Source organism: Pinus tabuliformis, chromosome 3_1 (assembly GCF_031772625.1).
Source record: "Pinus tabuliformis cultivar Carrire ecotype Pingquan chromosome 3_1, CPIR1, whole genome shotgun sequence".
NCBI classification, from domain to species: domain Eukaryota; kingdom Viridiplantae; phylum Streptophyta; class Pinopsida; order Pinales; family Pinaceae; genus Pinus; species Pinus tabuliformis.
In genome coordinates, this window is record NC_142301.1 from 717,863,612 (window position 1) to 717,890,325 (window position 26,714).

General features: G+C 34.6%; 2 protein-coding genes across 2 annotated transcripts in view; one reads left to right on the top strand and one right to left on the bottom strand.

Moving 5' to 3' along the window:
• Window positions 1-2,257, top strand: part of LOC149189283 ((R)-mandelonitrile beta-glucosyltransferase-like) — a 54,846-nt gene extending 52,589 nt beyond the window's left edge. Inside the window, exon 3 of the mRNA XM_089410174.1 lies at window positions 1,299-2,257. Coding sequence (XP_089266300.1) covers window positions 1,299-2,257 — 959 coding nt within the window. The remainder of the gene's footprint in view (window positions 1-1,298) is intronic.
• Window positions 2,258-25,059: 22,802 nt separating this feature from the next.
• On the bottom strand, window positions 25,060-25,902 carry LOC149189284 (uncharacterized). The gene has a single exon (XM_089410175.1). It carries the CDS (start codon window positions 25,900-25,902, stop codon window positions 25,060-25,062), a length of 843 nt encoding a protein of 280 aa, XP_089266301.1.
• Between the last annotated feature and the right edge of the window lie 812 nt (window positions 25,903-26,714).

Sequence of the window (26,714 nt, forward strand, 5' to 3'; positions counted from 1 at the left end):
TGGTAATTGTTATGCTTTACAATAACATCTATATAATTGTTGATATGGTGACTTGTTCTAGTCTAGAAGATGGCTCAATTAAAGAAAATACTTGTTTATGGTTTAAGTTAATGCTAATGTTTTGAGTGAAAAAAATTATTTTCATTGTATAGTTGCACTTTCTATTTAGCTACAAAACATAAAACCACATAACATATGTGCCCTCATATTTAAATAAATAGACTTGAAAAATTAAATGGATATTTTTTTTTATATAAATATATGTTAAGGTTTTATTGTTTAAATTCTATTCAGTGTAAATAAAAATTAAAAAAATAATATTTTTTTTAGATTTTATTTGAATAACAAATAATATGAAATTTAATCTTAGAAATAATTTTTTTATTACTTGTAAAATTGACAAATATATTAAATCAAAATAAGAAAATATTTTACAAATCTAAATGATAAATAAATCTTTTTTCCTATCCCAGAATAAGTAAAAAAAAAAAAAGTGATTGGTAGAACTTAACTTAAATATTTGGTGTTTTCCTATGTAATATGGAAAGCTAAGTAGTGTATCCTAAGTAATTTTTTTTGGTTTCTTTTTCTGTTAAACAAATAGTATTATAGTATTGTCTACAAAGTCCCGATGATTGAAAAGAAAGTTGACATATAAACACGTTGTTTCCTATGATTTATATAAATTTTCATAACATTATACTAGGTTGGTTTCCTCGAGGTCACATATCAATATTTATTTTCGAATTAGTTATATAAAATGTGCCTTTATCACCCTCCTTCTCTGGTCACTCCTCGAAAACGACTGACTTTCAATAAGGAAACTTGACATTTTCTATTTTAGCCATCTTAAGGTCAACAATTGTTAAGTAATCTTGACTTCCAATAAGTAAACTTTCCTTCCCTAGTCTAAAACTTTGCAATCTAACATCACTCCATGTACTTGTTGCTTCTTCTAAGTTCTAACACGTAATTGAGTTGCCTTTAATCACCATACAGCAGCGAAGAAAATTCGATTATATTGCATCGCAGTTCGAAAAACGCTGACATTTTTATCATCATGTCTCGGGTTGATCACATATTGTGTGCTCCCAATTTAGAGTTTCGGACGGATATATATATATATATATATATATACATACATAGTGATTAGCCTCTCAGGCCAATAAGAAATTGAGGATGACAGATAAAAGACTAGTCAATATTTTGTTTGCTCTTACAGTCTTCTTATATATCCTGAGTGCTTTTGTTTAATTATATTCATTAAAATGACTGTAATTTGTTTGTAACTTCTTCAGTGTCGGAAGGAAAAAATAAAGAAAACCTCATCACTTGTCTTCCGGGCAACATCCCACCATTGAAGCCAACCGACATGATGTTCCGATGTAGTGCTGAGGATCCGATGGACATTACTGCTATTCTTTATGAATCGCAGAAGCAAAGCAACGGCGACTACGTATTAGTGAACACGTTCGAGGAGCTCGAAGGGAGGGATGCAGTAACAGCACTCTCTTTGAATGGCTGTCCTGCTCTGGCCGTAGGACCTCTTTTTCTTCCAAATTTCTTAGAAGGAAGGGATTCGTGCGGCAGTCTGTGGGAGGAAGAAGAGAGCTGCCTGACATGGCTTGATATGCAACGACCGGGATCAGTTATATACGTTTCCTTTGGCAGCCTCGCTGTCATGAAATCTCAGCAACAGCTAGAGCAGTTGGCACTAGGGCTCGAAGGCAGCGGACAACCTTTCTTGTGGGTTCTTCGGCTGGATATCGCAGAAGGCCAGGTTGCGATTTTACCCGAGGGCTTTGAAGAACGAACGAAGGAGCGGGCCCTGTTTGTGAGGTGGGTGCCACAGTGGAAAGTACTTGCCCAAGCCTCAGTGGGATTGTTTCTTACACACAGCGGATGGAACTCTACCTTGGAGGCAATGGGCTTGGGGGTTCCCGTAGTGGGATTCCCATGTTTTGGCGATCAATTCCTCAACAGCAGATTCGCCAAGGAAATATGGAAAATCGGCCTGGCTTTTGAGGATGTGGAAGTAGATAACCAGAAGGTGGTCATGAAAGAAGAGGTGGTGGACGTTATGAGGAGAATGATGAGAACACCGGAAGGGAAGAAATTGAGAGACAACGTTCTCATTATCAAGGAGTCTGCAACGACGGCCATCCTCCCCGGAGGATCTTCTTTTCTGAACTTAAATACTTTCGTTAAAGACATGACGATGGCTAAAGGAGTCCAATCCAAAAATGAAACCACGTGACTCTGTTTTCAGAATTTACCGTAAAAGAATATGGAGATTTAAGAATAAGCTGCTGATCAATATCAAAATTCTTGCTAAATTGTCAGATACATCTCTCCTTTCCGAGATGCACAGTAATAGGGACGCCTTAAAGCCTGCCATGTTTCATTCCCCTCAAGAAAGCGTTGTAAATTACTCCTATTCATCGCGCCACATTTCATGGTTTAAATGCTTCCATCTTATTCAGAAATTACGCATTGTATGGCGTGGTAGATTTAACTTTAAAGTTTTATTAGTTGTCCGTGTCATGATCACTAAGTCCCGTGATCGTACTCGCATCGTATGTTACATAATTTTGAATAACTGAAAACAGATTATTGGCCGTGATTTTAGATTTTACTCGCAAAAGTCTTTGCTATCAGGCTCCTTTATAAGCTTATAGATTTTTTGCCATAAATATTTGATATGTTCCAAGAGATTAGGATTTTTTGGAACTGCAGAACTATGTAACTCCCAGGTAACCAGGTAGTTTGATTTTGCATGGTAAATTATCCAACGCTAACTGAAAAATTAACACCAAAGAAGCCTCCAAACAAGTAGTTCGACATCGAAATTAAATTATCCGAGCGCCAACTGACAATCTAGCAGCACCTTTATTTTTCACTAGAAAAAAATGAATTATTTTTATTAAAAAAAGGGAGTACATACAAAATAGTTTCTTTTCTGTGGAGACTATTTGATCCACGGAGGGAGAAACAAAAACCTCGATTCTTTTGTTTTTCATACTTGTCATTTTCTTATCTCAAACATCATGATGTATCAACAAAATATTCCAGCAATGCTTCTTACATGATCTTTTATCTTACTAGGAATCTGCTCAGAATGTAAGTCACAAATAGTTGATTCATAAAACCATTAATATCTAAAAAAACCAAAAAAAACAAAAAGAGATGACCAAGAAAACAAAAAGAGATGACCAAGAGCTCATATATGATATTAACGCTTCCTACGTTGAACAAAGAACCTTGGACAAAAGCAGAAAAATAGATCGCACCTAGCGCGTTTGTTGTTCATACCTTGCACAAAATGTCTACAATGAGATGATTCTTCTCCTTGTAGATGTGTCTGAAAGATATATGTTTGGAAAACTTTCTCTAGAGAATGACTGTGACACATCCAATTTGATAGCATATGTGGCTGAAAATGTTTTGAATCCCCATACACCTTAAAATCATCAATACCCAACCATTTGGAGTAGATGAGAATGCCCCAAACTGAAATGATTTTAGCTGATCTATTTGAACCTATTCCTCCTTCCCACCAGAAATGATAGTATCTAAGTGGTTTTATGACAATATATGCATCACAACCTCACAACTTTTGTGAACATGCACCATCAAAGAAACTAACCGGAAATTTCTTCGATATATCCCTTTTGTTGAATTGAGGTTTCTGTGATCCATAATAGTTATAAGTACAATTTCGGCGTAAATCACATAAAGAGAGAAATTTGTCGATGCGTTTGGAACCAACCAGTGTGGCTCATCGTGAGGACAAGTTGAAGAAACAAATCCAGCTTTGCATGCTAAATAGTCTGAGCCTCCAACGGCTATCTTGATCGACATCTAATTTTGACTTAGGGACTGTAGTCAAAAAGACAAAAAGATAAATTAATGGGAGTTGGTTATCATACAATAGATTATGTAAAAGAAATAATTATACATGTTGATTAAAAAATTGTGACTTATATGGAAATTAGTTAGATCAAGGAACTCACTTCTATATATATATATAAATATATGTAAAGTAATTTTAGGATGATAGTTAGTTATAATAACTATATATTACTAGAAAGTTAAAATTAAATAGATAAATATATATATATATATATATATATATATATATATATAAAATAGAAGTTAGTTGAAAGGTATAAATTAAAAAATAAATTAAGGGAATTAGTTATATTAAAGACCAATATATTTATATATATAAGGTAGGTTAGTTAGTTATAATTACTAGAAATTTAAAAATATGAAATAATTTTATATGGTGATTACTTATTAGTTGGTTAAAAGGTATAATAAAAATTATAAATTCAATGGAAATTAGTTAGATAAAAGACCTTACTTTCATATATAAATATATTTATATATGTAAGGTAATTTTAGGGTGATAGTTGGTTACAGTAATTATATATTACTAATCAGTTACAATAAGATGGATAGATAACTAAAAAATAAAAATGAATAACAACTAATTAAGAACATAGAATAAAATAAAAATAAAAATTAATAGACCATACAAAAAAAAATTAGTTAATAATATATAATAGTTACGATTATACTCATTAATATATATATAAGGTAATTTTAGGGTGATAGTTGGTTATAGTAATTATATATTACTAATGAGTTAAAATAAATAAGAAGGATAGATAACTAAAAAATAAAAATCAATAACAACTAATTAAGAACGTAGAATAAAATAAATAAATAAAAAAATAAAAATAAAAATAAAAATAAAAAAATAAAAAATAAGAAATAAAAAATAAAAATAAAAATAAAAATCAATAGACCATACAAAAAAAATAAAAATTAATTAATAATAATAATAATATATAATAGTTACGATTATATTCATTGATATCTATCAGGAAGAAATAAATATAAAGAGCCCCTAACATAAAAAGAAGGAGAAGGAAAGTCTAAAACACGAAGGACAAACCCTAACGAAAGCAAAGAAGATGAAAAGGGGGGGGAGAGGGAGGAAGAGAAAGACTAGGATGAAAGGGCAGGGATCCAACATCTACTGATCTTGCAGCCGTCATCTCTATTGAGATTGTTTGGCCTTCTTTCAATCTCAATAGCTTCCCTGAATTTGGCCTTGTTGCCAAAGTTGCTCAGTTCCATCATCCTAAATTCAGGGAAGCTATTGAGATTAAAAGAAGGCCAAACAATCTCAATAGAGATGACGACTCAGTAGATGTTGGATCCTGCCCTTTCATCCTAATCTTTCTCTTCCTCCCTCTCCCGCCCCCTTTTCATCTTCTTTGCTTTCATTAGGGTTTGTCCTTCTTGTTTTAGACTTTTTCCGGTCCTTCTCCTTCTTTTTATGTTAGGCGCTCTTTATATTTATTTCTTCCTGATAGATATTAATGAATATAATTGCAACTATTATATATTATTATTATTAATTAATTTTTATTTCTTTTATTATTTTATTATTTTCTTATTTTCTTATTTATTTATTTATTTATTTATTTTTCATTTTTTATTCTACGTTCTTAATTAGTTGTTATTCATTTTTATTTTTCAGTTATCTATCCATCTTATTTTAATTGATTAGTAATATATAATTACTATAACCAAATATCACCCTAAAATTACCTTATATATATTAATGAATATAATCGTAACTATTATATTATTATTAATTATTTTTTTATTTTTTTTGTGTATGATCTATTAATTTTAATTTTAATTTTTATTCTATGTTCTTAATTGTTATCCATTTTTATTTTTTAGTTATCTATCCATCTTATTGTAACTGATTAGTAATATATAATTACTATAACCAACTATCACCCTAAAATTACCTTATATATATAAATATATTTATATATGAAAGTAAGGTCTTTTATCTAACTAATTTCCATTGAATTTATAATTTTTATTATACCTTTTAACCAACTAATAAGTAATCACCATATAAAATTATTTCATATATTTAAGTTTCTAGTAATTATAACTAACTAACCTACCTTATATACATATCTTTAATATAACTAATTCCCTTAATATATATATATATATATATATATAAAACTTTCTAGTAATATATAGTTATTATAACTAACTATCATCCTAAAATTACCTTACATATATATATATAGAAGTCAGGTCCCTGATCTAACTCATATAAGTCACAATTTTTTAATCAAAATCTATAATTATTTCTTTTATATAATCTATGGTATGATAACTAACTCCCATTAATTTATCTTTTTTACTTTTTTACTACAGTCCCTAAGTCAAAATTAGTCGTTGATCAAGATAGCTCTCTACTCAGACTATTTAGCATGCAAAGCTGGATCTGTTTCTTCAACTTGTCCTGACGATGAGCCACACTGGCTGGTTCGAAATGCGTCGACAAATGTCTCTCTTTATGTGATTTACGCCGAAATTCTACTTATAACTATATCCCTTTTGTTGATCATTCTCTTTTTCCGTATCTTCACCTGAGGTCCAATCTCTAAATAATATTCCACTATCTTGATAGAAAGCTTCTAGCATCAACCTCTTTCTACTTAAAAATATTACAATTCTTGCATCTCCATATGCCCCATATAATGTAAAAAGGCAAAGAACAATGTTCAACCTATCTCATCCACCCTTAGCAAAGAATGAAAAATAGTGAAATAATCTTGAACAATAGAAATATGGTTAACAAATAAATACTTCTTTCATGTAGATGATGACGAAGAGGAACAGATAATGAGTATTTTCCCTTGAATCCTTTGATGGTGTTTAGTCCCATCTCAATTCGTGAACCATACCCAACATCCCATCATAGGCCCAAAAAATCCAATTATTATTTTTCAGCATACTACGCCATATGAAAGAAAAGCTACTCTTTTGAACCGCTCCTTGATCTATACTTCATAATCATGGTAATTAAAGTATTTCCCTGTGATTATTTTTGACCATATGTTATTACCATATAGCCCTCTACAAAGACTCTTTATAATCAAAGCCCTGTGAAAGGTTTTATTATCTAGGATGCCCCATCCACCTGCCTCAACCATTGTAGCAATGGTTGACATACAAAGAAGATTAATTTTTCCAAACTGATTACGACCAGACCATAGAAATCTTGCCATGATGGCATCAATTTTGTGAATAATATCCATCGAAAAAATAAATAAGTGCATCCAGGAGACCGATATGCTTTGAAGTAGATATCTGACTAATATCAACCTCTTGATAATGGAAAGCCGTTTGTTTGACCATAACATCAAATTTTTATTTACTTACATGACAACCACTCCCAGTTGCCATAGTTGTTTGGCTTTAATTTGAATCCAAGATATACAAAGCCTTCATCTATATGAATGGAGGATACCTCCAATATGCAGCATATATCTTTCTTCACATTGTCCTCCCTGTTATCTGTGGTCAACTTTGATTTACATTTATTCATGAATAGGTGATATGCGTCCCCAAAGGAAGTGAGGATAAAAGGCATATGAGACCATTATTCAATACTTGACTCACCACCAAAAAGTAGACCATCTGCAAACATCAAGTGTGAAATATTGATATGCCTTCTTAATCTGTGTCTCTTTACCAGACCCCAATGCCTGAAATGTTCCATCTTCCTACTTACACCATCACTAACAAGCATGAAGAGGAGGCGGGACAATGTGTAAACTTGTCTCAAACCCCTAGATTCCTTAAGTAATTACAACGGTAGCCCACTAATGATAACTACAAAATTTGCAGATGAGACACAAGCCATAATAAACCCAGTATTTTGTTGATCAATCCCATTCTTATGGAGGATCAACCTTAGGAACTCTTAGTCAATGTTCTCATACGTTTTTTTCAAACAGATCTTCATCATGCATGTACTTTTCTTCCTTACCTTTATGGGTGTAAGCATTCCTAAGTGATCACGACAACATCTTGTATCTGCCTCCCCTCAAAGAGGCCAAACTGTTCTAGTGAAATGTGCATAGATAGTGTATTTCCTAGCATATTAACAATAAGTTTTGATATCATTTTGTACATAGAGTTACAGAGCGATATAAACATGTAATCTACAAAGGAAAACATATGTAGTTTCTTGGGAATTAAAACTAAGAATTAGCAGCAACCGACCTTACGAAACAATAAAGCTTCTCTAATGGAAATTTTGTACCCTTCCTTGTGACTATACCTACGTTTATAGAGTACATTGTGAAATCTCACTTGTACATATCATAAATCATTCATCTTCATGATCGACACAAATCCTTGCCCTGCTCTTTCAGATACAAATTTTATTTACATAAATTCAATTTAGATATTTATTTTAAGTGTTTTATGCGTATTACAAGTAAAAAAAAAAGATCAGTCAAAGAACTCGTGGAGCCTAAAAACATGAAAGGTGTTTATCTGATTCGAAGTTCTTGTGGGACCCCCTAAATTGGAGACACTGGTCGTTCCATAAACCAAACGATTCAAGAGTACACGGTTCACCTAAGGCATTGTAGGATTCGCTGCTCTACTTTAGCTGAACATGTTAATAAGACAAAACACCACATTTGTTTAGAAGATTCCAAGGTTGACCTAAGGCATTGTAGGATTCGCTCCTCTGCTTTAGCTGAACATGTTGATAAGACAAAACACCACATTTGTTTAGAAGATTCCAAGGTTGGCCTAAGGCATTGTAGGATTCACTCCTCTACTTTCGCGGAACATGTTGATAAGACAAAACACCACATTTGTTTAGAAGATTCCAAGGTCCTCGCTAAGATGGATCATTTTCATCACCAGAAATTATGGGGAAGTCATTGAAACCGGGAAGAGGTATAATACGCTAAATAAAGATGATGGGTGGAAGATCAACAATTAGTGGATCCCATCCCTTTATTCCTAGGTTTTTTCTTATAGTTTCCTTTTCGTCTTTTGTTTGTGTCCTCTTTGAGTTCTTTTGGTTGCTTGATTGTACTTTCCGTTCTTTTTTTTAAAGTAATTTTGTGTCATCCTAATCTATCATTTTGACTTTTTCATGTTAATAATATCTTCATCCTTTAACTTTCTTATTAGATTTTATCCTTCTCATATTTTTCTATTATATAATTCTATTATAGATAAAGATTTTTGGTAATTTCCTTTCCTAATTTATTTTTTATTTTTATTTAATAATATTTATTAAGTAAAATAATTATATTTTAATTTATTATTATATCCAAAATATTTATTTATAAATTATAGTCTCTTTAATATCAGTTTTATAGTTTCTTTATGAATTATCTTAATTAATTATTTATTAATTGACTAAAACACATTAATAATAATAATAATAATAACATTTTGACTTCTTCATATTAATAATATCTTCCTCCTTTTAACTTTCTTACTATATTTTATCCTTCTCATATTTTTCTATTATATAATTTCTATTATATAATTGTATTATTCTTCATTCATTCATTTTTATATGTAAAGATTTTTAGTAATTTCCTTTCTTAATTTATTTTTTATTTAATAATGTTTATTAAGTAAAATAATTATATTTTAATTTCTTATTATATTAAAAATATTTATTTGTAAATTATAATCTCTTTAATATTAATTTGATAGTTTCTTTATGAATTATCTTAATTATTCATTTATTAATTAACTAAAAAAACATTAATAATAACTTTCACTTGATATTTCTTTTTTAATATTTTTTATCCTCTAAAATTATGCAATTTTTTAATATTGATATCCAACTTGATCTTCCAAATGAACCTCACTAAATACTCAAAAGGCCTTGATCATAAAATTTTAATGTGATTTATCCATAATAATTAGGTTTTAATACTGAATCATAAAAGCTTAGCTTCCATGCTGAGACATCAAATATAATTTTATTTTAATATAATTTATTATGCATTATATGAAAATATAATTTATATAAATATGTTAATGAACGTAATTTTTTTTCGTTATAACTTAGGTTATATTCGAATTAAAATAAAAGTTATTGTATTTTTATTTTTCATTATCATAATTTCTTACTCTAGTCTTCACGTTTTTTATTATGAAAATCACTATTTGTTTTCGATTTATTATTAATTATTTATAGCCTTAAGTATGTTTAGTTTGAAAATATGATAGTGAAGTTAACAATTTAAATTTATTTTTGTATTGAAAATAATATTTTCATTAATTTGGTTTTTTGGGTTAATTTAATTGGCGGTTGCAATGAAGATGCAGTTTTTTGTTTCAAAAAAATTTAAATTCAAATCTCTTGAGTGTATTTAGAAGTTATAGTGGTAAATGTTGGAATCGACCCAATAACTCCACTGAATCAAAATTGTAAATTATATTAATATTACAAATAAAATATTACATCAATAAATTTGGAGATGAAATAATTTTTAAAATAAAATAAAAATTAAAGGAATTTGATAATTTCTCTTATTATAAAAATATAAAGAACTTATCATAAAAATTTTAAGAGTATAGTTTCCCATGGAGGGTGCCATGGGCAAGCCCTCCCTCACTGCCATGGGCAAGCCCTCCCTCGTTGCTCTAAAATAATGATAGTTAAATTGAAGATGAGCTATAGCTATTGGGGTACTTCATAGTTTGCCAATTCCTCGGTGAAATCATATGTTATGGTTTACACCTCACATAAGTGGAAATGGCAATCACAAGGGGAAAGCAACAAAAACATGTACAAGCCATCCTAATGACTCAGTATATCATATATCCAAATTGTTCAAGTGATGAAGTATTTGGTAGTTGATCCTGACTCTTATGCCTATTTTTCACAACAGACATAAACAATGGGGTCTCATCCTTCCTGGTTACACAATATAACATACTGCATTATGGCCATTCCTCATTAGCATGGAAATTAAGCATAGTTCAATCGAGTTTGTAATTTTATTGGCCTGGCCCGGCCACATGTCGCTCCTCCGCCTTGGAAACTATTTGTATGTCAATGCATGTCATATCGGAAAAGCCATTGGCAAAGCTAGGTAACCAATCAAAAAGAGTGTTGTTATGACATCTCTCCCTTCAAGCTTATCAAACCTGTATGTAATGTCACCATTAAAGCTAATTTGTCCATTAACATTGGAGGTTGTTGTGCTGTTAACTAACTTATTTCCTTGAGTTCTAAAAACCCGTTATTAATCAATCAAAAATAAATTTAAAACATACTCCAACACAAAACCAATTCATTAAATATATATTAAAAATCTAAACTATAATAAATATTTCATAATTTAATAATAATTTTATAAAATTATATAAATAAAATTTAAATAAAATAAAATAATGATGGGATATGTAAGGCTCCTCGACCTCAAAAATCAATGCCATCCATCTACTAAATGATTCAGTAAAAATTCCCAAGTTTTCTTTTATTCGTAAGGTTTTAGAAAAAACAATGTTTCTTTCCACAAGAGAGAGTCATATGTTCCATTGTCAATGTTATTCTTTTGTTTCCTGCTTATTTGGCCATAGAGTAAAAATTCCCCAAGTTTTCTTTTATTGGTAAGGTTTTAGAAAAAACAATGTTTCTTTCCACAAGAGAGAGTCATATGTTCCATTGTCAATGTTATTCTTTTGTTTCCCGCTTATTTGGCCATAAAGCACATTTGTAAATGAGAATCTTTCTCGTAATATTAAAACATTAGTAGATAAATATATTTTTATATTGCGTTTTGTGAAATGGTTTTCTTCATAGGTATTTCACAATATAAATATAAGTAGGATGGTAATTTTTTAATATAAAATAAGTTTAATACCTTAACAAATTTATAAGATATTGAAATTATATAGATTAAATAATTTAAATTCAATTTTTTAAAAAAATTTGTCTAACTTTAATTAAGTTTAATTTTAAAAAATATCATCTTATTTATTAATTAGATTACATAATTTATAAACTATCTTTATTTGTTTTTCTTTATAAAATTTAACCATAAATAAAATACAATTAAATAAAATTATATTCAATTATTAAATAAAATTTATAAATGTGACAAATCTAATTTATTATAGATCCTTATCCTTTGACAAAGGGAAAAAAACTTGTAATATGAACATTGAAAACATGGTTAAATTATTACAACCTTGTTCAGAGTTTATGTATCTCAATGTTTTGAATGTTCATAAATTTTTGTTATGTTCCTGACTTGTAATATGACCTTTGAATGCACTTTGAAAACATAATTAAATTATCACCACCTTGCTCACACCAGATTGTGTATTTTGTGAATGAGCAAGTATTTTGATATTTCATGGTTTTGAATGTTCATAATTTTTTGTTATTTATTGTCGTAGTGTAATTTTTCATCATGTAATGATTAAGTTTATGTTTTGCATAAGTGTGCATGTGTATATTAATTTTTTTGTTTTCAATATTAATTGTTCGATCACCATTCTCAATCTTTTAGGAATTTTTTGAAATTCAAATAGTTAAATGAAGTAGTTTCTATATTAGACAAGCTCATCAAATGTGTTTCTTCCATATTAATAAGTTAGAGTATTGACGACTAATTCTTTAAGGAGATGTGAATGGAAAATTCGTTTACATGGTTTATGGAAACATATTTGAAACATTTAATGGTGAAGTCATAAATAATAAATTCAGGAGTAAGATCTTATCAAATGATGGGAATTAACTCTACAGATCTACTACATATAATGTTTACAAAATGAAAAAGGAGAGATTCAAAAGAGCCAATCAGATTCAAAAGAACCAACGACTTAACTAAAAATAAGTAGTAACCCAAAATAATGAAGGTGTATGGAATTATGGAAGGGGTTGTGTTAGAACTCAATGAGATAGATAAGGACTCTAAATTAAGACGCAAGCCCTCTTACCATAATAACCTCTATCACCCAAACTATTGATAAAGGTATATAGTTGAGTCAGTTTTCAAGGAGAAGCATCATAAAAGGATTTGGAAATATTGGAAAAGAATTCAATAAAGAAGGTTAGGGAATATAAATCTTTGATCTTTGTTATCTAAGTTGAATGGTCAAATTCTTTTTATTTAGTAGTATCTGTTACAAAAAAAGATTAAAAAATCAATTAAGCATTCCAACACCTAAAAGGAAAACGAGGAAAACATTTACGTGCACATTCCTAAAAAATAATGAATGAAATTCAATTTGAAGAATAATATTTTAAATTATTGATCAATGAATCAATGTCGATCCAAATTTTGTCCCAATAAATCCTACTATCCAAAGAGAATACCTAAGGTCAATGTATATCACATACAATTCTTGGTAGATGTAAATAAAGTTATTTAGAAGAAGAACCTGAACCTATAGAGTGTGGGATTAACACATAAGATGGGATGTTTATGACAACAATTTAATCTCAGACAAAAAAAGCATGGATCTTATTTACAAAAACAAACATAGAGAGAAGTAGGAGGTTCTTAAATATGATAATGGGATTCCAATGAGCCTAGAACCTAACTACAAACAAGCATTAACCCAAAAGAACAGAGGTGTGTGGAAGTTAGGAATGTGTGTTGGACTCTGATTAACTCCAAGATTATGTGTTACATGTCATTCCTTGCTAGATTGGTTTTCATTCCTAGAGTGAGGAGAAAAAATATTCCAAACTCGTATCCTTCAAGGGGGTTTCTTTAAGAATGAATTTATCCTTTGTAGTGACATTTAAATCCATAAGCGTGTGTGAAACAAATAAAAGTCTTAGGACATTGATGCTACAATATGATATTTTCCCATTATTGTTTACTTGTTTCTCGCATCATATTTTCATTGAATAACATCATCATCAAGTGAAATTGTTATAGCAATGGCTTGTAAAAATAGCTAACGGGTTAAAAATATTCTCCCCTTCAACCATGTCTAGGCACTAATCCCGTAGATGTAGAGAAGCCTCGAGAAAATATGAAGGAAGATCCTAGGCTCACCTTTGGGCTCATAAAATAATATGTCTCTTTCATTTGCACATCCCACCTGAAATCCAAAATGAAATTCAACTAACATCTATAGAGGTTTTAGTTGGCAAGGATAAATGCACAAATGTTAAACTAGTGGCCTATGTGGCTGATTGGGTGCCATATATTATACACACTAGAGGCTTAGATACTATTGAAATTTACTGGCATATGAATGCTTTTTAGGAAAAGTCCTCATCAAGAGGCATGAGGAAAAATGTGAGATTCTAGATAAAAATCGGAAGACAAATTAGAAATGAAACTTGCCTCTTACAGGAGAGACGAGCTACAAATCGAGACTGCCCAACCAGTACTACTCTCGCTCTATTGCATTATTCATCAAATCCATAATAAATAAGATTACATTCAATTTAGGGAGATCAAAACTATCTCCTAGAAAATAGGAACTAAATCTAAATTAATACACACACACAACCATGAAACAAAATTTCTCCATTAATTTCACGTCTCCCCCTTAATGGAGAAAGAATTCACCTACACACCTAACATCATGCTAAACAATTCAAATTTGGTATTCCCAAGAGGCTTGGTGAAGATATCAGCTACATTTTCACAAGTGTTAAAATATTCAAGAAAAATCTCTTTGGACTGAACCTTTTCTCTAATAAAATGAAACTGAGTATCTATATGTTTTGTGCTTTTATGGAAAACATAATTATTTTCGAGCTTGATTGAACCTCAGTTGTCACATTTAATCACCATAGCATATTTTTGTTCTTCTCTTGCATCTTGAAGAAGTTTTCCTAACAAAATTTATTCACAAGTGGCTGCACATGCAACTTGATTCTTTGCTTCATCTGATGATAAAGTTACAATCCTCTGAGTTTTGCTATTCCAAGAAATGACCCCGGATCCAATATTAAAAGCATACCCAGTTATAGATCTTCTATCGACCAGATTTCCAACCCAATTTGAATATGAATAGGTTGTCAGTGTAACATAAAAAGAATCAGTTAATTTAATGCAAACATTTGTGGTTTCATTAAGATACCTTAGGATACCTTTTGTTGTCGTCCAATGATTTTCAAGATATTTTGTCATAAACTAACTCAACACACTGACTGAATATGCTATGTCAGGTTTGGTTATAGTCATATAAATCAAAACTCAAACCATTTGTTTGTACAATGTAGCATCCACCTCTTTAGAACCATCATCACTCTGAAATTTAACATTCTATTGTATAGGTACTAAAGCAGTTTTACACTCATCCATTTTAAATTTCTTCAACAATTCCATGACATACTTTCCTTGAGTAACAAAAGTGTTTCGAACATCCCTCCAGACTTCAAGACCTAAAAAAAATGGATTTCTCCAAGGTATTTCATTTCAAATACATTTGACATGTGCACTTTAATTTCTTTAGTCAATTCATCAGAATTTTCAGTAACAATTAAAACATCAACATATAAGGAAATCAAAACAATCTTCCCCTTTAAATCAAATGTGGTATACATATTTGGATCATTTTTGCTGCTCTTATAACCATGTTGTAAGAAGAAAGAGTCTATTTTCTCATACCGATATCTAGGAGCTTGTTTCAATCCATACAATGCATTTTTTAATTTATAGCCCAAATGTTTTTCCTCCTTTTTAATGAACCCTTGAGGTTGTGTTAGATATACTTCTTCCTTCAAATACCCATTAAGAAAATAATATTTTACATCTAGCTGGTGTAAAATATAATGGTAATTTGTAGCTAGAGCTATTAGCATCCTAATAGTATTTAACTTAACTGCAGGAGAAAAAGTCTCCTCATAATCAATCCCTTCTTTCTTGAGTAGCCTTTGGCCACCCATCTAGCTTTAAACTTGTCTACGCTACCATCTTCTTTGAACTTATGTTTATATAACCATTTACAACCTATGCGCCCTTTTCCTTTTGGCAGTTCAATTAATTCCCAAGATTTATTTTTAGTTATAGACTCATACTCTTCTTTCATAGCTAACCTCCATTCTTCATACTGATCTTTTTCATTATAATTCATGGGCGCAGCAACATTTAAAACGCTTGTCAAAAGAGCATAATATTTGTACCTTTCTAGGAAGTGAGTTTGTCATCCTGATCTCCTTGGTAGGGGGCCTGCCTCAATTTTGTTCCGTGTGATTTCTTGCTCACCTTTGAGTGGACTTCGATTGTAGAATATGTCTACATCATTAGATTCCTCTTTCTGCTACTACTGTTGTAAATGGCTATCTTTGGCTTCCTCATTACTATCATCAATCATTAAAGGCATGTGCCACTCTCCATAACGTCTATCCTTATTCCCTTCATCAACCTTTTCATGGAAGATAACATCTCTACTCGCAAATACCTTGTGAGTAGATGGATTACACATCTTATATGCTTTTAACTCATAACAATAGCCTACAAATATGCATTTTATAGCTTTAGCATCGAATTTCTTCATATTTTATTTAGGAACGTGTGCAAAAGCTCTAGAACAAAATATGCTAGAGTGATGGATTGCGGGTCTAAAACGATACAAAGCCTCAAATGGAGTCTTGAGATTAAGACACCTAGTTGGACTTCTATTGTTTAACTAAATTGGAGTAATAATAGATTCTTCCCAAAAACAATTGGATAAGTTCTTACCTTTCATCATGCTACGTGCACACTCCACTAGAGTTACGTTCTCTCTTTTTGCAACCCCATTTTGTTCTAGAGTGTGGGGTATTGTAAACTATTGTACTGTTCTAGATCTCTGCAATATCTGATGAAGTTCCTAGGCTTGTATTCTCCCCCTTGATCTGAGCGAAGGATTTTAATGAACTTCCATGTCTTCTTTTAAACCATATTTCTATATTCTTTAATGTACTTGAAAGAATCACTTTTCATTCTAAGAAGATATAGCTGGGTATAGCTTGTACAGTCATCAATAAATAGAAAAAATAGTAAGATCCACCTAAGGACCTTATTTGCATAGGTCAAAAAATATCAGTATGCACAAGTTCGAGTATATATTTCTTTCTCCTATTTAAGGTAGAGGGAAATTCATCCCTGTGAATTTTTCAAAGTGCACAACCTTCACAATCAATATGTTCATTTCCTAAAACACGAATTCCATCAACCATACCTTGTTTCTGCAACAAAAATAAATAACGAAGGTTGAAGTGACCAAACCTTTGATGCCAAATATTCTCGAATGTGATAGTCAATTAAGTTAAATCTTGATATGGAATGCTTTTAACATTCAACTTATATAGGCCTCCAATTCCTACTCCTGATGCAACTGACTTTTGATGAGCTAGCAAATCCTTTACAACACAGTAAGTTTTGAAAAAATCTACCTTTATATTTTGATCTGTAATCGTGGATACATAGATAATTTTTTTTAATCCCAAACACATACATGACATTATGGATGCGCCTAATATTACCATTAGGCAGTATCATAGGAATATCTCCATACCCTTTAATCTGATATGCTATGTCATCTCCCAGGTAGCTGTTAGCACCATTTATAGTCTCCATAAAATTTTCATACGAGTGTTGATTACATGTCATATGAGTGGATGCTCCAGAATCCACTAACCAAGTTCCAACCTCTGTTGGGTTGTGTTATTCTTTCCACTGCTAGCCCATGTAGTGAACTAGGGGTTAGAGCGAGGGCGGAGCTCCCCCTTTGTTGCGTCGATTGCCCAGCGGGGGGGGGGGTCACAGTGGGGGTGGCAGCCTCCCCTTCGTTGCACCGATTACGCAGTGGGGGCGTCATAAGGGGGGTGGCAGCCCCCCCTGTTTGGGAGGTTTGAAGGGAGCAGGTAGCCCCCCTCTACGGGGTCTGGGGTAGTGCCCTGGGAATTTTTTTTTGGACCCTATATTAGGTTGGGTGGACCTACGTATGGTTTCGTGCATGATTTTCGCACATGGTTTTGGATGCGATGGTTTTCGGTCCATAGTTTTGGACGTGATGGTTTTCGGTCGATGGTATTGGATGCTTCGGCATGTATAAATATGTATTGTAACACTGGAAGGAACATGATGAAAAATGAAGCTGGTAGTCCCAATCTTGGGATCCAGGCGAAAATCTCTGTGTATATGTGTTTTACGTGTTATGCTCTTGCATTGTTTATTTTGTGTGTTTTAGAATTCGTATGTAGGTAATTTCTGTACGAGGTTAAAACCTACAGCCGCATCAGTCTCAACAGAAAGAGAAGCATAAGACATAAATAATTTAAGATCGTGATTCATATCTTCACCAAAAAAATGACCTATATGCCTCTTGTGTCTATGTATTTTTTCATCATTCTTTTTCTTATAGCAGTCTCTAACAATATGAAAAGTTCTTCCATAGTTAAAAAACTTAATTCCTAAATCATTTTTGCCGAATGACATACATTGAAATGGATGTTTCTGAGATAGACCACTACTTTTATGTCCTCCTCCTGGTTTCCCTTTGAAGAACCTCTTATTTTCCACCAATGCTAGATCTGCATTCTTAAGCTTTAGGTTCTTACATCTCTCTTCTTCCTGCATCAAAATCCCTGTCAAATCTTCAAAGGAGGAAGCTTTCTCCCTTGTTGTAAGCCCTGTAATGAACATTTGATAGTCCTCTATCATGCCACTTAAGGTAATTGTAATGACATTAGTGCTCGATAATTTCTCCCCTATGTCACCTAACTTGTCTTTCAATTCTTTAATCCGTGAGGTGAATGCATTAAAAGATTCATTCTCTTCCCTCATAATGGAGAGAATAATAATCTTAAGAAACGAGACACGAGTTATATTTTTTGTTTCATACAAATCCTTGAATGTCACCCAAATCTCATTAGGATTTTTGCAGTCTCGGATATGAGGGATTATGTTGTTTTTCACCGACATATTCAACACCTTAAATTTATTTTCCCTCTTTTCCTAATCTTGAACTAATGTGGTTGCGGCATCACTGGCTACAATCGGCTTTGCTTCATCTCTGTTTGCAATTATCCACACACTAGAACCCTCGAGCAATGTCTGCAACTTGAACTTCCAGTTGGAATAATTTGACCAATCGGGCTTATTTATCTCATTAAGGTATGTATTTGCAATGTGATAATTCATTGTGACAAAACAATTTCAACAACACCTTTCTTTTTAACTAACATGCACCACCAATAACTCCTCTAGTCAATAGATCCATGACTATAATAAGAGATCCACTAATCCAATCAACAGATCGTGTGATTCAACAACAGATTTATGGATCCAACACCATATCCTCCAACAATTGATCTATGGATTCATTCAACTGATCCAAACTAGGGTTTCACTGAAAAAAACAGCAAATTTCACAGAACAGTCATATGCATAGTCTTACGTCAGACACAATGCATTGGAGAAAATTCTCTCTAAGTATCCTTGATCCACACAATTTTCCTTCTTATTTCCTGCGCAATACTGCATAATTTTCCTTCAATAAAACCGTGAAACTCTGTGTAGTTTTCCCTTAATAAAACTACACATTTTCCTTTTCTGTGCTCTGTAGCAACCCTGCAGCTTTCAGTTGAAAAAAATAGATCGTCAGCTTCACTTGTCCTGCTCATCTGCAACTCCACTAATCTCTGATGAAGCCTCCTCCGATCCACGCCAGAATTAACTACTGCACAAGTTTGTGAACAAGATCAACACACTTGAATTCACTAGAAAAGGAGGCTTACCCACTCTCCAATCTCAACCACTAGGGCTCTCAGCCACAAAGGCTCAACTCACACAAAGCTCCTTCTCTGCCCTCTGGCATTATGATACGAAGATAAAAATGGGAAGACAAATTAGAAATGAAACTTGTAGTTCGCAGGTGAGACGAGCTAGACCTAGAGACTTCCCAAGCAGTAATTCTCTTTCTATATTGCATTATTCGTCAAATCCATAATAAATAAGATTATATTCAATTTATGGAGATCAAAATTATCTCCTAGAAAAGAGGAACTAAATCTCAACTAAGACACACACACAATAGTGAAACAAGCTTTCTCCATTAATTTCAACTATTCTTATATGTATGGATGATTTGTAGGTTGAGAATCATCATATGACTCTTTGGTTGGTGGGTATTGAAGTTCTATTAGTTCATGTAAAAGGCCCAACCTCTTAGGGCACCTCCAACAAATTCAATCAGTGTGTCCACTTCCTTCTATCTTATTTAAATAGCCAACACATTTTACTTTCATGTTTTTTTTTTGTAAACTACGGCAAGATTCTATTACTAAAAGAGAATGTACATACATAAGCAGGAAGCCACCCGCCCAGAAGGGAAACTGGGTGGCCTTCGATAGTATATAACAACCATCCAAAAAAAGTAGATGTTCAGTCTATCTAACCATGCTAAAAACCCTTCTATTCGTCCTAAAAACATACTGTTCGTAACTTGAAACCAGACCATCTAATATATCAAAAATACAAAAAGATTCATAGAAAAACCTCCTGTCGACATCTGCATATTCTACTGCTTCATGGCATCAGGCTTGACCTCATTTTCTGCTTTAACCTCTATTCCACTTGCTTTAAACAGCTGGACCAGCTTGTCCATCTTCCTATCCTGCATGAGAAGAGTCATTTGGATATTCTTCAGTTCTCTTTTAAGGGTGGGCATTCCTTGAGCCAGCTCCACCATTTCAAATGCCACTTGTTCCATAGCCTTGGCGAGTAATCTCTTCATACCCCAGTAGACATGTAATGATTGCTTATAAAGGGACATTCTCCCTCTAGTGTGTCCCGGGTCAGGGAGAAAACTCTCCCAATCTTCCATTTCAGGTTCAGATTGTTCCTGCATTGCCTCTTCTTCTAGGTGATCTATAATTCTCCGAATGTTAGGATTGGTCTCATTAATATAGGCCTCCTCTGCCTCCTGCAACTTCCTCCTCATATCCTTTTTTCCTCTCTTCCTACCTCTGACCCCACTGACTGAACCTTCCTCATGCGCTGCTCTGTTTGTTCGGCTCCCTCCACTGCCTGCAGGCCTCCCTCTGCTCCTGACGCTCCCTCGACCCCGACGACCTCGACTCCTTCCACGCCTGTTACCCTCATCCTCTTCATAGTCTTCCGAATCCTCCTCTGTATCTCCCCTGGCGCCCAATGGAGCAGTGCTCCGCTTCCATATCCCAACCTTTCCGCCTGAGGTCGGTCGCTGTTCCTCCTCTGCAAGATAATCCCGTATATCAAATTCTTTCTCTTCCAAATCTTCCGGTATGTGCAGGTAAATGCGGTGCGACGGTTCCTCAGCCACATTCTTCCCTTTCGCATCCATACTCACCCCCTGGCTGCGCGTTCGCCTACCTTCACCTCTGTCTGGGTTCACTGCCATAATGTTTATCAGCAATTTCGTGAACCTTCTAATATACGCTCCCAATTCCGCTATACTGTACTCAGACAGAAGAGCCAAGCCTCCCCCCCTCGCTTGACTGTTGTACACTCTCAAATTGAGCCTTCGTCTACAGGCATGCATCAATAAAACCTTTCTCCTTCTACAGGCATGCAAGATTAGAACGTTGCTCCATCTACAAGCATGCAGCATTATAACCCCGCTCGGCCACCTTTCCTCCTTACTGCTTGGGTTCTTCCAAACCTGCTCATTATTACACGTCTCAGGTCTTGGATCATGATGTGATACGATCCCTGTCCTTCTGACGCCACCGCTCCACCACCTCGGTACCTGACCCTCATTCCTTCTTGGGATGATCATTTCTCTCAAAGCCTGAGTATACTCACTCCTCCTGAAATTAATTTGGACGACAGTGTTCTTCATACCCCCGGTGCTATCATTAATGATCCTGTCTTTTCCCCTCCAATTCATTATGAGGAGGCAGCTAATCGGTCCTGTCAAGCGTGATCGCCTCATCATTATCTTGTCTTAATATGGATGTTAACTCATTCCACCGTGGATCCTCCTGGAATACTAACCAACTACCGTCCATCGCCCTATTCGGCTCTCCACATGCCCAATTGGCTAAGAAATCAGCCGCCCTATTACCTCGCCTCAAAACATGATTGATTGTAATATAGTCAACCGTCCGCATCAGACCTTCTATGTCCTGTATGATCGCAGCTGTCCTCCAGCTTTTCGCCACATGGTGCCAGCTTTTTCCACCCCTCAATTTCTTTAACATTTCGATCGCAAGTTGGGAATCACCTTCAATATCAAGGTTTCGATATCCATTTCTTGCTGCAATTCGAAGTCCATGATAGACCCCCCATAACTCTGCTTCATTATTTGACATTTCCCCTCCCCATTCAGCATATGCCCACCTTGAAATCCCTCTACTATCTCGGAAAATACCTCCCCATCCTGCTTGCCTGGGATTTCCCTTTGATGCGCCATCAAAGGACAACTTAATTCGGCTGTCTCCTGGGAAGCGAAAATGATTTGGGCTCTGCATGCGATACCTATTACTCCTGTCAGTGTTGGGATATAACATTGTATAGTCAATATTCAATTTGGATAGTATTCGCTGCTCGTCCAAGTTTAATTTCCAATCATCTTCACTCCAGGCTTCAGATAAGATCGTCTCTTTAATCGATCGACAGACTTCATCCCAAATTATTGATTCATGGCAGCTTCTTTCTCTGAAAATTCTACGATTCCGTTCTTTCCACACCTCCCATATTACAAAACCAACCGCTAGACTCGATATCCTTCTGATAAGTTTACTTTGAAAATTCCCCTTTCCCCATTGTAAAATGGTATTCCGTAGACTGTCGGGATCTCTGTTTGACTGGCCAAAGAGTACTCGAAGTTCTTCCCACAAACTCTGAGTATACCTACATCTATTCAGTAGGTGTTCCTGGTTCTCGAATTCCTTGCTACACAGATAACACCGGGATGGACCAATCATTCCTCGTTTCTGCAAATTGTCCCAAGTCAAGATCCTACCTCTGCACACCAACCTTGCAAAAAGTGTTACTTTTGGCCACCATTTACCTTCCCAAATCTTTTTCCAATCCACTGGTTCGTCCACTCTGTCCTCCTTCGTAATCCAGTAATAAGCTTCTTTAACTGTGAACATACCTTGCATTGCTTTACCCCATCTAAGGATATCACTGCCTGCCCGTATCTTAATTTTCCGCGAATCTATTTCTCTGATATACGCTTGCTGAGTCTCCGGACTGATTCTCGCATCCCATTCATGCGGTCTTTTCCATATCCTCCACATATCATTCAAGTCTGCTCATCTCCAATAATCCCTAACGTATTCCATTCCTGCCCGCTACGCTACTGCTTGTAGTTCATGGAAAGTTTGATTTCTCTCCAACTGCGCACGCTGTTTCCATCCATCCTCCCAAAACCTCACCGAACTTCCTTCACGGATTTCCCAAAAAGCGAAGTCCCGAACCAGATCTTTGTTTTTTCTTGCTAATTCCCATATTTGCGACCCCCGTGGAGTTTCTGCTACCCGTAGGCATCCTGCAATTGATCGTGGCATATCATATTTTTGATTCCATATTCTCTTCCATACATCCGCTCCCCCCTGCACCCATCTCCACCATAACTTCGCCCCTAAAACCTTTTTGACTATTTCCAAATCCCTGACACCAAGGCCTCCTTCCTCTTTCCACCTGATTACATGTTTCCATGAAACCAAAGTCCATTTTTTCTGCTGCTTTGGTCCCCCCCAAAGAAATTTACCCAATATTTCTCTCAATTTAGAAAAAACGCCTTTGGGGGCAGCCATAATTGACAAAGGGTATATAGGAATAGATAGCAATACCGATTTTAAAAGAACAACTCGACTTGCTATATTCAGCATTCGAAACGACCAGCTATCTAATCTTTTCCGAATCTTGTCCAATAAACTTTTCCAATTCTTTATGCGCGTTGAGTTGATATCTAGCTGAATGCCCAAGTATTTTGTGGGTAATTCTCCCTGTCTAAAGCCTAGCACTCTAGTTAAATGGTCCTTAATAGCTTCAGGGGAGTTAAAAATAAAAGTACAAGATTTATCGTTATTAACCGCCATACCTGATGCGTTCATAAAAACTTCTAAGACATGTTTGAAACCCCTTACCTCTCTGAGCGACGCTTCTCTGAAAAACATTAGATCATCAACAAACTATTGATGTGTGATGATGAGATTATCTCCCCACAATCGAATGCCTTTGATCCTTCTTTCCCTGACCTCCTTCTTAATCCTTCCATAGCCAGTATGAACAGGAACGGCGAGATTGGATCCCCCTGCCTGATGCCCTTGGTGGCTTTAAACGTATCTGTAGGTTCCCATTAACCAAAATTGAGAAGTTTGGAGTGGAGACCATACTACTTATCCAAGCAATCCACCTGTTTTCAAACCCAAAAGCTTCTAGAACCGCTCTTAGGTAATCCCAATTCAATCGATCATAAGCCTTAGACAAGTCCAGCTTCATAAGCATCCCTTTCTTTTTCCTCTGTTTTAACGAATGTATTACTTCCTGAGATACCACGATACCATCCAAAATTTGCCTACCTTCCACAAACCCAGTCTGTTCAGGCGCAATTAAATTGGGGAGGAGAGGTTTCAACCATTTCGCAATCAATGTAGATATAATCTTATAAATTACATTACACAGGGCTATGGGTTTGAAACCCTGTGGTTCTTCTGATGTTTTACTCTTAGGGATCAATGTGAAAAAAGTTGAGTTAATACCTGGCCATATTCGCTGCCTGATTCTTTTTGCCTAGAAAGTGCCAGCTTGCTTGGAAGAATTCAATTGTGTACCCATCCGACCCTGGAGCCTTGTTTTTAGCCATGTTCATCACAACTTCTTCTACCTCTTCCATGGTGACTGCCCGCATTAATGCCTTATTTTGGTCCTCTGTAACTAGTCTTGGTATCTCCCCGCAGATATTAAGAATTGCCTCCCTTCTATCCCTCTGACTTTCCGTGAGCACCCCCTTAAAGTAATCCACTAGAGTCTTTTCAATATCTATCTGTTCTACCACTCTTTCTCCCTCTGCATTCTTAATTGAAAAAATTCTATTCCTCTGCCTATGTTGAATCATAGCTTGATGAAAAAATTTTGTATTTCTTTCGCCTTCCCTTAACCATCGTACCCTTGATTTTTGTCGCCATAAAATCTCCTCTTGTTTTCGTCGTTCCTCTAATTGGCTTATAATACGTCCTTCCTCCCTACTTTTGGCTTCATCTCTGCCTTCCAATATAATTCATTGCTGGATGTCCTCCATTTCTCCTTCCAACCGCTGCTTGGCCTCTAGAATATTCCCAAATTCTTTCCGGTTCCATTCTTTGATTCTTTGTTTTAGTTCCTTAAGCTTCAATTGAAGAGTATGCATTCTCCCTTTGCCCTGACTAGTGCATTGATGCCACCATGCTTCCAATTTCGTTATAAATTGTGGATCCCCAAGCGAAAAGGATTCAAAGCGAAAAGGTTTCTTCCCTTTGGTCGGCTTAATATCAACCTCCAACTGAATCGGCCAATGATCGGATCCAATGCTAGGGAGAATTTTAGCTTCAATGAACACATCCCTGTTCAAAATTTGCTCCGATAATAAAAATCTATCCAGTCGAGAGGCAATTTGACTATGTCCTCCTCGACGGTTGTTCCAAGTATGTACACCATTTATTGTATGTATATCTACTAATCTCAGATCCCTGATCATATCATTGAACTCCTCCATATTCGAATATTCTCTCCTTACCCCCCCTCTCTTCTCACCTAGATGCCTGATCAGATTAAAATCCCCCCCTATCATCCACGGGGTGTTCGGAATAAGATTTCTCATAGTATAGAGGTTCTTCAAGAAATCCTTCCTGTCGCTATGATTATGAGGCCCATATACCCGAGTGAATAAGATTCTTTCCCCCATCCCTACTAATCTAAACAGACCTGAAAGTATTCTAGGTAAAGTAAACCAATTCTCAAAAATTACCTCCTCTGGATTCCACAAAATGGCCAATCCCCCTGTTGTCGCTATTGCATCTAAAGCCATAACCTCATATCCTATTTTCAGATTCTTTACAAGTTCTACCATCTGTTGACTTTCCATTTTCGTTTCTTGAATTACCATAATACTCGGCTTGTCTTTCTTCACTCTTTCCTTCAAATATCTTTGTTTCCTGTTACTATTAAGTCCCCATATATTCCAACTTAGAACAATCATTTAAAACTTTCTAGGAGTTTGTAGAAATACCTCTGACAAGGGTATCACCCTTCCTGAGTTTACAAGAGTCTCTCCCACTTCTTGGATTGATTCATTCAACGTTCGTCTGCCTTTTTTCCTTCCGGTCTTACCGTGACTATCTCCTTCTAGGATTTGAGTGTCCTGATTGTCATGATCCGACCTATGTTCTAAACAACCAGCCTTCTTCTCCTTATATCGTTGAAAGGTTTCCTTATACAATTGTTTCTCTTTCTCTGGGATAAATCGTTCGTCCAATTGTTTCCAATCAGTAAGTAACTTCTTCATGATTTTTTCTTCCTCTGTACCCACTTCTTTTACAATTTCCTTCCCCTTCTTAGATTGATCTATATGCATATCGTCTCGTACTCCCTCCGCTCCTTCTGGCTCTCTGCTTGGGCTTCTACTTTTCCTCTTTCCATCCTTAATAATTTCCATTGGCGCTACCACGTTAATCTCCTGGTCCTGTGCAATTGGGTTTGTTTCATCATTCTCCTTAACCTGTTTTCCGTCTTCTTCCTGCGTTTGAAGAATATTGTACTGATTATGGCTCTCAGGTACTGAGTTCCTTTCTGGGGATTGCATTTTAGGAATCCCAAAATTGGGTCTCCTTCTCCTCTGTACCTCTTGGAACTCATGTTCTTCTCCTATATTCCCATCGCGTGATCGAATGACATCCG

Coding starts and splice junctions, on each gene's coding strand:
- LOC149189284 (XM_089410175.1), bottom strand. CDS start 25,902: ATGGAAAGTCAACAGATGGTAGAACTTGTAAAGAATCTGAAAATAGGA.